We start from the raw sequence: 15898 nt of genomic DNA on the forward strand, positions 1-15898 counted from the left end.
CAAAATTGTCATCAAAATTACAAAATTAAAATTAAAGATTTCGCGAAGATAAGATAAATAAAATATATGTTAAGACCTACGAGTAAACTCAGAAAATTCGCCGCTATAAATCAGTGCTATTTACAAGATTAGAATTTATTGAGTTGGAAAAAATAAGATTTCACAAATAGAAGAATAGAACACGTCAAAATTTTTTCCATTTCAAATAAAACAATCATGATTTCGGTGTGAATTTTCATAGTTTTAAAGAATAGTTATCTCAAAATGTCTCAAGAATTACCTGGTTTAATAGCCGAGCAAGAAAATATTTGTGGACTAATTCTCAAAGCGCAAGCGAACTTCAAGAAAACACCAAAAGCGAGATTAACAAGAGGGTACATCAAGACGCGAAAAGAATCCATAGAACAATATTTTAGTCAGTTCGTAGAAAACAATCGAGCCTTGATAAAAATATCAACATCGTCAGACAAAGCGAAGTACGAATATTTCAAAGACGATGTATATTCAGCATGCGAGGAAATGTTCCTAGATTTGAAAGCAGAGATGACAGATAGGCTTGAAGGTTCGACGACGGGTTGTACGAGCAGCATTAATCCAACACCAAGCACAAGCAGGGACGACGTGAAGCTACCGAAAATAGATATAGCGAAGTTTACCGGTAACTATCAAGATTGGACTTCGTTTTACGACATGTTTACGTCACTCATCCACAACAAACAGAACTTGAGCAGCGTCCAAAAGATGCATTATTTAAAAAGCTACTTGTCTGGAGAACCTGCTCAACTATTGGATCATCTAGCCGTCACTGAAACAAACTACGAATTGGCATGGCTCACGCTGCAGAACAGGTACAACAACAAGAGAGTTATAGTTAATTCCATCTTAAGCAAGTTGATGAATCAAAAGAAAATTCACACGGGCACTGCTAAAGCGATTCGAGAGATATTAGATACAACTATGGAGTGTCTTAATAAGCTGAAAGTACAAAACATTAATACAAGTTCATGGGATACACTTATTATACACATCATTGTTGAGAAGTTAGACGCCGAGACACATAAAGAGTGGGAGGAAGAAGCAAGTAACCTGAACCTTACAGAGTTACCTACAATGATCATGTTCAACAAGTTTTTAGAAAAGAGATTCCGAGTTTTAGAGATGATGCAACCTAGCCAAACAACGAACATGAACATGCAGAGTACCTACGGAAGCACCCAGAGAGAACCTAATGTCACTGTCGAGTCTAAGTCATTTCACGTGTCACCAGTCATCAAGTGTGGTTTTTGCAAGCTAAACCATCATTTGAACCAATGCAAAGAGTTCCAAGAGCTAACACTAGAAAAGAAAACAGAGTTCATTCAAAACCAACAACTCTGCTTTAACTGCCTAATCTATGGTCATGCTGTCCGCTTCTGTAAGAGCAAGTTTTCATGTCAAAAGTGCGGAAGAAGACATCACACACTGTTGCACAACAATACGTACCAATCCAAAGAGAAAGAGCACAAAGAAGAAACAAAACAAGAGAGAGAAAGCAAAGATTTCAAGCGAGAGAGAGAATCTAAACAAGAACCAAAGCAAGACATGAAAAATAAGAGAGAGATAGTTGCCCACCTAACAACAGGAAGCATGACAGGATTGTTATCTACAGCACAAATTAACGTGACGAACCATCAAGGAAGAGAATTCGTACTAAGAGCCTTGTTGGATCCATGTTCTCAAGAGTCTTTCCTGAACGAGTCTGCAGCTCAAACTATGGGACTAAAGAGAAAACGTGTAAACGGAAACGTATCGGGTCTTGGTCAAATGAGCACACCCATCCGATTTGCTGCAGATATCGAGATTTCATCACGTCATAATCCTGAAAAGAAAATGAGTATAACAACCTACATAGTAAAGCGGGTCACAAACATCATGCCTTCAGACAAACTAACCATCGACAACTGGGTTCACCTAAGAGACTTACAACTAGCTGATCCGACTTACCACCAACCAAGTTCTATAGATATTCTATTGGGAGTAGAAGTTTACAACGAGATGATACAGCCTGGTCTCATCAAAGGCGTTCCAGGCTCTCCCATAGCTTTACAAACACATTTGGGATGGATAATATCAGGAAAAGTCAGAGTCGGAACAGAACAAGAGCGAGAAGAGAAACCATTCATTAGTATGCATTTAAATGTCGAGTTGAACCATATGCTGAAGAGATTCTGGGAGCTAGAGACAATAGATGAAGAGCTAACAGCAGAAGAGATCGAAGTAGAAGAGTTATACGAGAAAGGAGTCATAAAAGAAGAGATAGCGTCAAACCGCTGGAGGTCTACTGAGATTGTTATGTGCGAGAGAAAACAAAGAGTAAGACAAAGAGAGAGGAAGATTCGAAGTTCATCTAACATCCGATTCATGGTCATTAGACAATCCTCTAATAGCCTCCACCTTCCAAATTTGAGAATTTGTCTCTGGAAGCCCTGGCAGTTCGAGTTTCTAAATCGAGTAAAAGAAAGGTGGAAGTGAAGACAGTATACACACGAGCTATCGAAGAGAAGACTTTTTGTTTTTAGTAACTTTAGTGATGTTTATTTTATTTTATTAAAAAATGACATTCTGTCATTTAGGCGGGAGTATGTTCGAGCCGATATAGTTTAGTATCCAAATTTCCTAAGAGATGGCGCTGTTACAAACGCAAACTAGGTAGCAGTAGTTCATCGTAGAATATACATATATAACTGTCAAATATGAGAATAAATGATTGGTATTGGTATCTTAGCAACTTATTCAAACAGAGTTAATTATTCTATAATAAATTAAAATAAATGCAGTAAAGACATTTGTTAAATTGAATTATTATGATAACCGGATGTGCAGGAAACACCTTACTTGTTATTCCCACCAAGAAGTAGTGGAAGGGGTAAAGTCTAATCTAATATAAGCGGGTGTCTGACAGTTGTGGACTTCTTGTCAGTTGGAGAGCTACGACGACGAACGAAGTTAAGTGTCAATTTTATTTAATTGTGATTTTATGACTTGTTATAAATTTCTGTAGTTTTCTTGGTGTTATAGTCTGATGGTATGTACGTTACAATCTTTAAAATGTGAATATAACCCTTTGATGAGTTTTTAATAGTAGCTATGTAACGTATATTCCAACTGATTACGGTGTAATACATCATGTGGCTTATTGCTAGAACTTTATTACTATTTTAAATGATGTCAAGTGTGTACGTTAAGGTAGCCAGTACTAACTATAAGCCACCATTATTTATTACGCATAAAATAATATTAATGTGAATTATGTGATAATAAAGCCGATTAATTGTTCAGTAAATCTACAATATACTTTTACTTACAATCTGCTTATATAAATATATTACTTAAATAATGTTTACCATTTTTCATATTCTAAACCATGTAGTTGTTCCTATAATTAAATAAATACATTACTTTGAGCAATAACTAACTGGTCTTAATTAAATACTGCCTTACATCCTTATTTCCTATTTTATTAATGATTTTACTATAGTAAATCTGACACGATCATATTCATTAAGTTTCACTGAATAGACATACGAAATTTCAAAACTACTATTGTACCTAATAATATTTTAGTATGTAAAAGTAAAATTTATAATCCAATTAACATTACAAACAGAAATAAAAGTATATCAATATACATAAATGGTGGGACAGCAGTGATTCTGTTGAAATAATATCATCATCCTCATCATCATTTCGGCCTATATACGTCCCACTGCTGAGCACAGGCCTCCTCTCATGCGCGAGAGGCCCCTCGCCCCATGAAATAATATAACAAATGAAAAAAAAACCATTGTTTTTGTGGCTAAGAAAACGACCTCTTCGACGTTTAAGTATCCAAAATAACAAAAATGGGGAAAACTTAACAGTGAATACATCTCTATAATTTTTCGGAAAAAAATGTAAATTATAGTACGTAGAAGTATAGTGTTCCCTAAATGCAAGTTGTCAATATTGCAACAAAATTGTTGGATTTACGCCAAATGGTACTAAAACAGTTTAATTTTTAGTACATTACGCCCTTTTTCTAATAAGATAAACAAACATGCTATTTTCGTAAATAAGCATTGTATTATAAGTTCAAGAATAAGCCGCATACAGGCATCAGTTAATTCAAGCAAACAAAAAAGGTCTGATTTCGTTTCTCAAAACAAAACTGTTTGTTGGCTCTCCTGAAAAATTGCGTTTTGTCAGCCCTTTGAGCCTACGGTAGTGGATATAACTCATTTTCGCCAAAACGTCCTTTACGCCAATTGAACCCAAAGGTAAATTATTATCCAAGAAGCTTGAACTATCAAAAGTGTTGGTAATTATTATTTAAGGTAAATGTATTCAAAACATCAGAATAAACAGGCATTAAATAACCTCAATACGTGAAATTAATAATACCTATTATAAAAAAATGCTAAGAACAAAAAAAATACATTAAAAAAATAATGTGCATAATTTACGTTAAGTATGGAAAGACTGGTTTATGCTATTTTTAAGGAAAAAAAAAATTATACATGTTTATATTAAAATTTATTAGTCCATATAATTAAGACATATTGAAGTTAGACTTGATTAGATATAGAAATAAAAATATTAATAACATTAATATAAATTAAGTTCAAGAAGTAATATTCATTTGGCGCACAGGCGAAGTAAACATGCGCTGCGTACGCAACGTGTGGTTTTTAGAGAGAGGCCCTTACCCGCCGCCACGCCATGGTCGCGCCCGCCCCCCCCCCCCCCCGCACGGCCCGCGTTGCCCGTTTAGAGCCACCCGCTAGCGTCGTATGAACGCAAACATTATTTTTTTTGTATTATTTGTTTATGCAATGGATGAAACTGACACAAATTCATATTTCTTATTTATCCCGCCTTTTAAATTAGATATAGAAATAAAAATATTAATAACATTAATATAAATTAAGTTCAAGAAGTAATATTCATTTGGCGCACAGGCGAAGTAAACATGCGCTGCGTACGCAACGTGTGGTTTTTAGAGAGAGGCCCTTACCCGCCGCCACACCAAGGTCGCGCCCCCCCCCCCCCCCCCCCCCGCACGGCCCGCGTTGCCCGTTTAGAGCCACCCGCTAGCGTCGTGTGAACGCAAACATTATTTTTGTATTATTTGTTTATGCAATGGATGAAACTGACACAAATTCATATTTCTTATTTATCCCGCCTTTTAAATTAATAAGATGTGAACTCTAGTAACTTTAATATTCTTTTGTTATGGTAATAGCCTGTTAGACCAAAATTATCAAAAATCTTATGAAGCTATGCCTTAATAAGACACAAAAACATGTAATGTACTTTTTGACACGATTAAATGCGATGTCAGCAATTTTTTTTTACTTGAATTATTTTTTGAGTCATTTTGAATAGTATGGCATAGTATCCGATTACAATGGACGTAATTGACACAAACTATGTTTTCATATTAAAAAAACTATCCTAAATGCGATACAGTTACATGTTTTCTCTAGAATATTCTTTTCTTCAAAATAATTCAAAATAAAAATAATTACCACAAATTGTTAAATTACTTAAAAAGCAAATAATATCTGTGACACAAAACAAAATGTAAGATTAACATCTTAAAACACTATTCGTGAGCGAAAAAATAATTGACTTTAATATTACTTTAAGTTAGGGCTCAAAATATAGCCAGCGCTACAGGACTAATAGTATATCAAAGTATATACCTAGGCGCCTATTATCTAATGATGATTTCCGAGACAAAAACTGTACTAAACTATTCATCCCCGGGGCTTAAACTAGTTGTCTCCATACCAAATGTCTAAGTAAATCGGTCCTGGAGAGGGTAACCGACCGAAAGAGTTACTTTCGCATTTATAATATTAGGTAGTAGGGATTCCTTACTCTGCTGAGCTAAAATAGGGCTTTATTAATTTACCACAAAATATAATATTAGGTAGTAGGGATTCCTTACTCTGCTGAGCTAAAATAGGGCTTTATTAATTTACCACAAAACAAAGCCTGAAGCGCTCATCTCCGGCACCTGTAGATATCCTGAGCTATCTGTAATCTAACCTGCATGGCCGCGTAGCCAACGTGCCAATCGTTAACGCTCTGTAGCGTATCGTAGCCATCTCTCTCTATCTCTCTAATCTCTTCCATATTAGGGCGACAGTGACAATTGCGTTTCGTTCGCTACGGAGAGATAGCGATTGGTATGTTGTCTACGGGGCTACGGGGCCTGTAGGGCTACCGCCAATACCGAAAATCGTCAATTGCGGGCATTTTTCTCTGTCACTCTAATTACGCCTTCATTGGAGTAAAAGAGTAAGATCCCCGCAATTTGCGAATTTCGGTTTTCGCGGTAGCCCCTCTGTGCTAGAGTCGCCAGTAGAAACGGGGACTTATTGGCTTTTGACAACTCCACCATTTGGGGCAGCATATACCTATGTGCATTCTTCTTCTCTCGTGTCGAGGTTCCTCTAAAAACTCTAAACAGTGTGCATTGTGCTTACCCACTTTGTTGGAACGACGCGTGAAAGTCAAAAGTACACTCCATTTCATAAGATCCTTCGTATGCTCTTATCTTACACTAAATGAAATGTAATTCAACAAAAAAAAAGATCTATTAGGTACTTAACGCTCGAGATTAGGTAAATAAGCTTGAACCGTATCAAGTGCTTCAGCAGATAGGTACCTACCTATCAACTTTTAGAGTAATGTAGTATGGAAAAACAGCGTTTTGGGGGCTGGTATCTCCTAGCTACCATCCCACATTTGTTAGTATCTACTCGTATTGGTCAGTATCTATTTTAAGTAAGTATTCGGTAACCTTATTTTAACGCCCGTTACCTATATTTTAAGGGAATCTTCAATTTAAATCAGAATTCGATTGAGATTCTAATGTAAAGCAAAGGAATTAGTAAATAAACAGTGGCCTGGTTAACACGGCGAGGGTGCCGGGTCCGATCGGCGATACTTGTGGCGCTCCCGCTTACAATCTACTCGGCTGGTCGCGGTGGAGTCGGACTCTTGTAGCCTGTTTATTTTGTTGGGCAAACGGTTTTAACTTTGCCAAAGAGCATTAGTAGCTGACATATGCCGTCGGATAGTTTGCGAAATTTCCACTCGGAAACGTTCCGGTCCGGAAGCTTATATTTTTGTATAGGATTCGAAATGTTCCATTTCCAAAACGGAAGTTTCCTATGTTTCCTGTGAAATTTTCCAACTTGCACATCTGTAATAGCTAACAGATCCAAAGAACACAAAATCACAAAAGTATCGAATTCTGTAAATTAATATTTGATTAATACACAAAAAAGCCACGTCCATACTGCCGGTCTACTCATTGGCTGTCAGCGACACTCTCCCGGTAATTATTTTTATTACTCACCCTCCCACCGCTGCACCCACTGCCCGCTAAGCACCAACGATTTTTTTTTATTTTTTTCTATTTTATAATGTGTCTGTCATCGGACGCTTAATTTTTATTTTATATCTAATTTGCGAGCTTCCAACATATGTATTTTGTGTACAACCGTTTGAAGCCACACCGGGCAGCAATTTCCGAAAAAAACTTATTAATGGGTTAACCGATCACTTTCAAAATGATTTTCGTGAAAAGTACTTAATAAGCGTTAAATACGCATATTTCTTTATATTTTTATACGCCCGGTTCAAAGGTTCGAGGGGGGTTAGTTACTTGGTTACATGTATGACGTGCCCTCACACACCTACTAGGTGTTGTTGCACATTCAAAATTCATCTAGCGTAACAAATCAAATCCCCTTCGGCCGCGTATGTAACCGGACCGGAGTTTTGTAACCAGTTACCTAAGAAGAAAAAATGATCCTCATAGGATACTGGTATCCAAGTGATATATTTTTTTCCTTTCACGTAACCGAGTTACAAAACCTAGGAAAACTTCCTAATGATTACGAGAAAGTACTTTATATTCCTCGTAGGTAATTGCTTGAAAGATAGATAGGTATGGTATTATCAACCTCGTTAGGTAAGACGCGAATTCGCGTCCGCGGCATTACGTTCGAGTTCTTGAGGACGTGATATCGTGTCTGCGGCATTAAGTTGAGGTTCTTGAAGACGCAATATCGAAGAATATATTTTATTGCAAGTAATGCCAGTTTCACACGAGGGCAGAGCAGTGGGGCAGAACAGTAGGCAGCACGGTACTGCTACAACCGGGCATAACTTTGCAACTCAAATATAATGAACTAAGCGTAGACTAACTCCTAATACTTTCTGCTGCCCTGGTACTTTTCACTCTTTTCTCACCACGAAATTCGTCACTTATTACCATGTCTTCAATTACAAAAAAATAATATGGTATAGGTCCTAGGTAAAGCATGGGTCCGGATCACTCATGGTTTCATAAGAGTATTATTTATTCCTTACTGGATACTAGTTACGAACAATCATACAGGTATAAGTAAAGGTAAAAATCCTATTACTTGGATACCAGTTTGGGCCCCAAACTTTGGGGTGTCGGTGGCACAGTAACTTTATAATAATAACTACATTATATTGGTTTAATTTAAGATTACTTTATTTTCTACATGACCGTGTCGAGTCAGTTTACATCTCCTCTTTCTAGTGTTGCCAACAACACTTCATTCTTTTTCCTCGACGTGAGGTCTCTTCAGATGCGTGGCGATTCGCCACACCACCCCCCCACGGAGACAATTAAACCACATAAAATTTTATAACAGACAAACAAAAATATTACATACCATATCATGTGATAATTTCTGAACCATACAATATTACAATTAAAATTTGGGTGCGTGGCGATTTGCCACACCACCCCCCCCACGGAGACAATTAAACATATAAAATGTTATAATTATAACCGACAAACAAAAACATTACAATTAAAATATTATAAATCTAACCTATTCTTGTGCTTTACTATCCTCCCTGCCCTAGTGACTATAGGTATAGGATCAGGAGTTGGAGAATGGATAGTAGGACCTGGAATGGGCACTGGCGCTGGAGAAGGTGCTGCAGCAGGTAATGGCAGAACAGAAGTTTGACTGGGCTCCGAGCTATCTATGTGTGCTGGTTTTACTCTGTCAATACTGACGGTAGCCTCTCTGCCGTTTATATCTATGGTCAGGGTTTTGCCCTGCCTCTGTTTGACCAGATACGGCCCAGTGTAAGGTGGTTGCAGAGAGCGCCGCACTGAATCGTCCCGGAGAAATACATGTGTCGCGATATTCAGGTCTTTAAAAACAAATGAAGATGGTTGGGAATGATGAGCAGCGGGTGTGACTCGTAGTCCTTTCATATGGTTTCTCAATCGAGTAACAAAATCCATCATTACCTCAGAACCTGCTGTTTTCTCTGGGGCAACGACGAGCTCGCCGGGGAGACGAAGAGGCTCGCCGTACAGCAGCTCGGCGGCAGACGTTTTCAAGTCTTCTTTAAGTGCGGTTCTCATGCCTAATAATACCAGAGGCAATGCTGTTAACCAGGTCTCTCCGTGGCACATGACAACCGCTTTTAATTGACGGTGCATGCGCTCCACCATTCCATTCGCTTGTGGGTGATACCCAGTCGTCCGAACGCGATTAGTACCGCAAACATCCATGAGGCGATGGAAAAGGTTTGATTCAAACTGTCGTCCTTGGTCAGCGGTCACCACAGAGGGTACCCCGTATCGGGATATCTACTCCCGGGTGAACGTTTCTGCTACTTCTTCTGCCGTGATCCCGACCATTGGCCAAGCCTCTGGCCACCGGGTAAATCTGTCGACAGCTGTCAAACAGTACTGGTAACCTTTACTGTGGGGCAAGGGGCCGATGATGTCGAGATGTACATGGCGTAGGCGAAGGGAAGGGCTAGTAAACTTCTCCAATGGTGCGTTTACGTGTCTGGTAACTTTACAGCGTTGGCAAGCAAGGCAGCTACGTGCCCATTGTCGACATTCCTTCCTTATGTTAGGCCAGACAAAACGATCAGCCATCAAACGGGCCGAAGCTCGAGCGCCAGGGTGGCTGAGATTGTGGATCTTCTCAAAGTACTTCCGACGGAAGGCTGGAGTTAGGTATGGACGAGGTTTACCTGTCGATACGTCGCAAAAAAAATTCACATTGATGCCTGGTAAATTAATCTTTTCGATTTTTAAAGAGGAATTAGTTTGTACGTTACGGAGCTCTTCATCGGTCTCTTGAGACTTTGCCAATTCCGTGTAATCGTCCTCGATCCGAATCGCCTCAATTCTTGACACCGTATCCGCCACGACGTTCTCCTTTCCTTGGACATGCACTATATCCGTCGTAAACTGCGAAATGAAAGAGAGCTGATTGAGCTGTACCGGAGGCAGTTTCTCCCGACGCTGAGAAAAGGCATAGATTAATGGTTTGTGATCTGTGTATATGGTGACGTGCTATACTTCTAGCACGTGACGAAAGTGCTGCACCGCCTCATACACTGCTAGCAACTCGCGATAGTAGGCTGGCCAGCTCGTATATCGAGTTGGAAGCTTCCTGCTAAAGAAGGCGAGAGGTTGCCAGTTCTCATTGATTTTCTGTTGTAAGCAAGCCCCCACATGGGTTGATGACGCGTCATTAAAGAGTCCCAATTGAGCATCATCAATAGGATGGGCTAACAAAGTAGCGGTGGCAAGATGTTCTTTACATTTGTTGAACGCGAGCTCCAGCTCAGGCGTCCAAGGCACCGGCTTTGGCCCTTTTAGTTGTGAGGATGCCAACACATTTGTGAGTGGTGCTTGGAGTTCAGCCGCTTTTGGGAGGAACCGGCGGTAAAAAATTACCATGCCTAAGAATCTACGAAGGCCTTCAACCGTCTTTGGTAGAGGAAAATTTCGTAGTGATTCTATTCTCTCTGAGGGCGGAAATGTGCCGTTTTTATTAATACGATACCCAAGAAAAGTCACCTCGTCTGCGGCTAACACGCACTTCGAGGAGTTGATGACGACTGCATACTTGGACAACCTCTGGAACAGAGCTCGAAGATGTTGAGCATGCTCTGCAGGGTCCCTGGAAAACACAAGGATATCATCAATGTACGGGTAGCAGAAATCAAGTCCCCTCACTACTTCATCCATAAAGCGCTGGAAAGACTGTCCAGCATTGCGCAACCCGAAGGTTTATTGATTTTATTTATTTATTTAAGAAACAAACAGTCTTTTATAGTTATATATAACACTGGAACTTTTCTTAAAACTAGACTTACAGTTTCCTTAATGAAAATATTTTAACATCATGCTTATTAAGTAGTTTCTACATAGTAAAACAGAGCTATTTGTGCGTGCAAAAACAAAACACAAAAAAAAGAAAAGAAAAAAAATTATGAGAATAAAAATATAAGAGTATTATAACAACCTTATGGTATTGTTACTAATTGTTTACAAACTGAATTCTCAGGATTTGTTAACTATTAATAAAGAAATTATAAAAAGCAGTAACATCTAATACTGAGATTATTTCGTTATAGCGCCAATCTAAACATTTGGGTTATTAGTTATTACACTGCATAGATAGTGTTTTAAATCTATTAAGTTTCTCACAGAAAATATCAAGGCTCAGAAATTTTTCGTTGTACAACCTGCACGCCCTTCTAACAAAACTATTTTTTGCGTAAGCAGTCCGACTACGGGGGATGTAAAAGAGGGGTTTTTTCCTGCAAGCACGTTCACAACGTCGAGGGACTCTGAAGGAAAGTGAATGTAATAAAAACGGAGCATCAATAATATTATTAATAATTTTATAAAGGGTTAAGATATCGGTACGTTCTCGGCGATAACTAAGGGATGTTATATTATGTACTCTCATTGCGGTGGCGTAATCCGAGTATTTATTTCTAATTCTGTATTCTATTGTCTTAGCAAACTTTTTTTGAACTCTCTCTATCCTATCACTATGTATTTTATACAGTGGCCTCCACACAGCACTTGCAAATTCCAAACGACTACGAACATAACTGTTAAATAATACCTTATAAGTTAAAAGTTTCTTAAATGGTTTACCTACGCGTAGTATAAATCCTAACTTCTTAAATGCTTTACCTAACAAGTCATCAATGTGAGGTATAAAAGTGAGTTTAGAGTCCATTATGACACCGAGATCTCGAATCTGGTGAACACGACCTAATTTTTTATCGCAAAGTTTATAATCAAAATTAATACTATTCCTTTTCCTGCTAAAACTTATAACGGAACATTTGTCTGGATTTATAGACAACTTATTATCAATACAATAAGTCTCAAAAAGATCCAAGTCTTTTTGTAAGGCTTTGCAGTCGTCCACATTACGTATGACTCTAAATATCTTTGCATCGTCAGCATATAACAGTAAGTTTGAATTTTTTATGCATGCAGAAATATCATTGATGTATATGACAAACAACAAAGGCCCCAAATGAGACCCTTGTGGAACACCAGACGTAATAGGCCTGTACTGAGAAGTATATCCACCCACTGCCACAGCCTGCGAACGATTCTCTATGTAAGATTTTATCCATCGGAGAAGGTCGCCGTGTATACCGATATGCCAAAGCTTCAACAGTAAGCGTTCATGACAAACCTTATCGAAGGCCTTGGCAAAATCAGTATACACAGCGTCTACTTGATAGTTATTATCTAGTGCGTCCAATAAGATCTCCGTGTAGGATATAAGGTTGGATTCAACACTCCGGCCCTTAATAAAACCATGCTGGTTTGGAATAATGTGACGCCGTATGGCAGTGGATAACTGATCGGTTACAATTTTTTCCAAAATCTTACCAAATTGACACAGTTTCGAGATTGGTCGATATTTTTCTATGTCATGGCTAATTTCACCTTTAGGTATAGGAGTGACTAGTGCACGTTTCCACAAAGAGGGCACGCATCCGTCTGTAAGGGACTTTTTAAAAAGTAATGTAACGGGTTCTACTAAATTAGGAGAGCATTTATTGATTATTACAGGATGTATAGAATCAGGACCGGCCCCTTTATTTACATTTATGGATTTAAGATATTTATAAACTAATTCTTTGGTTATGTAAATTGTATCAATGTCTAAAATTGAGTCACTTGTTAATGGGAGGTTATTTATATCAAAGGAACCACTAGCTGGTTTTTCAAAAACTGAGTGAAAGTGTTCATTGAAGAAATTACAAATTTGTGTACCACTTGAAGCTGCCACACCCTTATATTGCATAACCTGTGGAAGACCTCTTTTAGAAAACGTAGATTTTATATAAGTCCAGAAGAATTTAGGGTTAGCATTAATCTTAGTTTCAGTATAACTAATATAATTTTTATAACATTCGGGCTCCAATTTTGATATTATTTTCTTTAAAAGTTTATAAGTGTCATGGTCTAAAGGGTTACCGTACGTCTTCCACAGCTTATGGTATTCCTTTTTTTCATTCAGCAATCTTCTAAGCGGTTTGGTATACCATGGGGGCTTAGAACAAGAGAACCGTTGGGGGACCTTAGGAACATGTCTATCAATTAAGTTATTTAATATATTATAAAATATCGAAACACAATCGTCCAAAGTACGGCCCGAAAAGCGTTCTGACCAGGCGATTTTAGATAACTCGCGGTTTATTTCATTGAAGTTTGCATCGAAGAAACGATATACAAAGGTAGGGGCTGGTTTAAGAGGAATCGTGTAAACAATATTAAGTTCTATTTGAAGAGCCTTATGGTGCAAATCTTCCGGTGTTAAAGGATCGTCGCTTGCCGATATTGTGCAGTTTTTATTGCAAAAAATAAGATCCAGGATTCGTTGATTACAGTTTAGGCAACAATTGTACTGTTTTAAACCTGAATATGATAGAAACTCGCTAAGTAACTGTACATGCAAAGTATTAGTACCCCCAATTAGTTCCATTTTAGAACTGTCAGATGAAGCCCACTGAGCGTCTGAGATATTAAAGTCACCTGTTACGAGAAAAACATCATTGGGATTTTCTATTATTAATTGACTACAAATATCGAAAAAGCTTTCTAAAGTATCTTTATACAGCGGCCCGTGCGGGATGTAAACACAACAGATATTTAGAGACGTGTGAGTGCCGCGCTGCGATAACGGTATTGATACCCAGACACACTCGGAGGCGGCAAGCGATGGGCAAGGCCAGTCCAGGCGAACGGGCTGATGCTCGCGGCGCACCGCTACCGCTACCCCTCCACCACGCGCCATGCCGCTCGAGTCCACAGATCTGTCGCAGCGATACACGATGTACCTATTATCATAAAAGTTAGAATTTAACCAGCTTTCAGCCACACAAATAAAACCATAGTCAGACATTGACACATGTGAATAAAAACTTTGCGTTTTTGTACGTAGTCCGCGTACGTTTTGGTAATAACCAATCATATTAGCAGTACTCGTGATGAAAGTTACAAATTACAAACGGTTATGAAGGGAAACTCGAATAGTCCAAAGGGGGTCGTTATCGCGGTTTTACAGATATCGGCCTCATGGACTGGTATTTGCTGATAGGCTTTTACTAAATCTATTGTGCTAAAAATTGTTGAGCCTGCCAGATTGTGCGCAAAGTCACCTATATGACGCACCGGATATCGATCTGGAACTGTTCTAGAATTTAGTATACGGTAGTCGCCACACGGACGCCATCCATGCTCACCTTTTCTTGCCATGTGTAAGGGTGAAGCCCAGGGGCTGCTTGATAGGCGAGCAGTTCCACACTTCAACATATCATCAAACTCTTTCTTTGCTGCCTGTAGTTTTTGAGGTGCAAGTCTTCGTGGACGGCATGACACAGGCGGCCCTTCTGTTGTGATGATGTGGTGTACTGTTGAGTGCTTCACAATCCGTGGGAGTCCAGGCGGTCGCAAAATATCAGGAAATTCCAGCAGGATTTTTGAAAATGGTGACTCTGCAACGATTGCCTTGATGCTTTGTTGATTAATTTGGGCAATGGTAGCCGGAGCAAAGTTCCTTGTGTTGCCATCTATCAGCCGTTGGTTGTGATAGTCAGGTATCAGGTAATATTCAGCCAATAAGTCTGAGCCGATGATAGGTGCGCTAACGTCTGCAATCACAAAATTCCATTTGAAAGATCGAACCAACCCTAAATCTAACTGCAAGGGAAGTGTGCCATAAGTTTTTATAGCACTGCCATTGGCGGCCCGAACGTCAAAAGTTGTGGCAATATATCTTCCCTTAAGCAGGTTGCATGGGAAGCAGCTGATATCAGACCCAGTATCAATTAAAAATAGGTGACCTGTCTTGGAATCCCTGACAAATAAACGGTGGCCGAATGTTGAGCAATCAGAAGCCGCCTCTACTGATTGCTTGGAAAGTTTCCCTCTTGACGGGGTTTCCAGGTACAAGGAGAGATACATTTTGTGGCGTTTTTGCCATAGCGTTTGTGGTACCAGCACCAACGTCCTCCGGGTCTAGATTGCGACTGTGAATTAGGCTGGGAGTGGAAACGAGATGGCTGCGAGTCCCTGGTACTGAGGGCTTCAACTCTCATTGTTAGGTCGTCAATGCACTTCATGAGAGCACTCATTTCCGACGGCCCAGAAGTATTGTTATTGTTGATTGCACAGGTAGCAGGTGGAACAGCCGGAGGTGATGCCTCCAAGAGCGCATCAGCTATTTCAGCTACGCTGTCCAACTCCAGGTCTTTATGTCCAATAATAATCCTCTGTACCTCTAATGGCAGTCGGCGTAGCCACAATTCTCACAGAATGCCTTCATCTCCCATGGAAGTTCCTGCCAGCGAGCGGAGATGTTGCAGGAACACTGTAGGTTTCCGGTCACCAAGCTCCTCCATTAAGCAGTTGACGTATTTCCTGAGGTCTAGAAATAGAAAGCTTCTTAATTAAGTAATTCTGCTTTTATTTTTGTGTATTTATTCTCAGCAGGTGGGTTTAGAATACAATCTTCAACTAACT

The 15898-nt window shown here is 39.2% G+C and overlaps 1 protein-coding gene and 1 long non-coding RNA gene across 2 annotated transcripts; one reads left to right on the forward strand and one right to left on the reverse strand.

Moving 5' to 3' along the window:
• Positions 1 to 264: 264 nt before the first annotated feature.
• LOC134800949 (uncharacterized) lies at positions 265 to 2511 on the forward strand. Its single transcript, XM_063773483.1, has one exon. It carries the CDS (start codon positions 265 to 267, stop codon positions 2509 to 2511), a length of 2247 nt encoding a protein of 748 aa, XP_063629553.1.
• Positions 2512 to 8608: 6097 nt separating this feature from the next.
• LOC134804611 (uncharacterized) lies at positions 8609 to 15640 on the reverse strand. The gene is made up of 3 exons (XR_010146157.1): positions 14620 to 15640; positions 10913 to 11015; positions 8609 to 10297 (listed from the first exon to the last, which is right to left on the reverse strand). It is a non-coding gene; the product is annotated as an uncharacterized LOC134804611 (long non-coding RNA).
• Positions 15641 to 15898: the final 258 nt, after the last annotated feature.

This window comes from Cydia splendana, chromosome 2 (assembly GCF_910591565.1).
Source record: "Cydia splendana chromosome 2, ilCydSple1.2, whole genome shotgun sequence".
In the NCBI taxonomy this organism is placed as follows: domain Eukaryota; kingdom Metazoa; phylum Arthropoda; class Insecta; order Lepidoptera; family Tortricidae; genus Cydia; species Cydia splendana.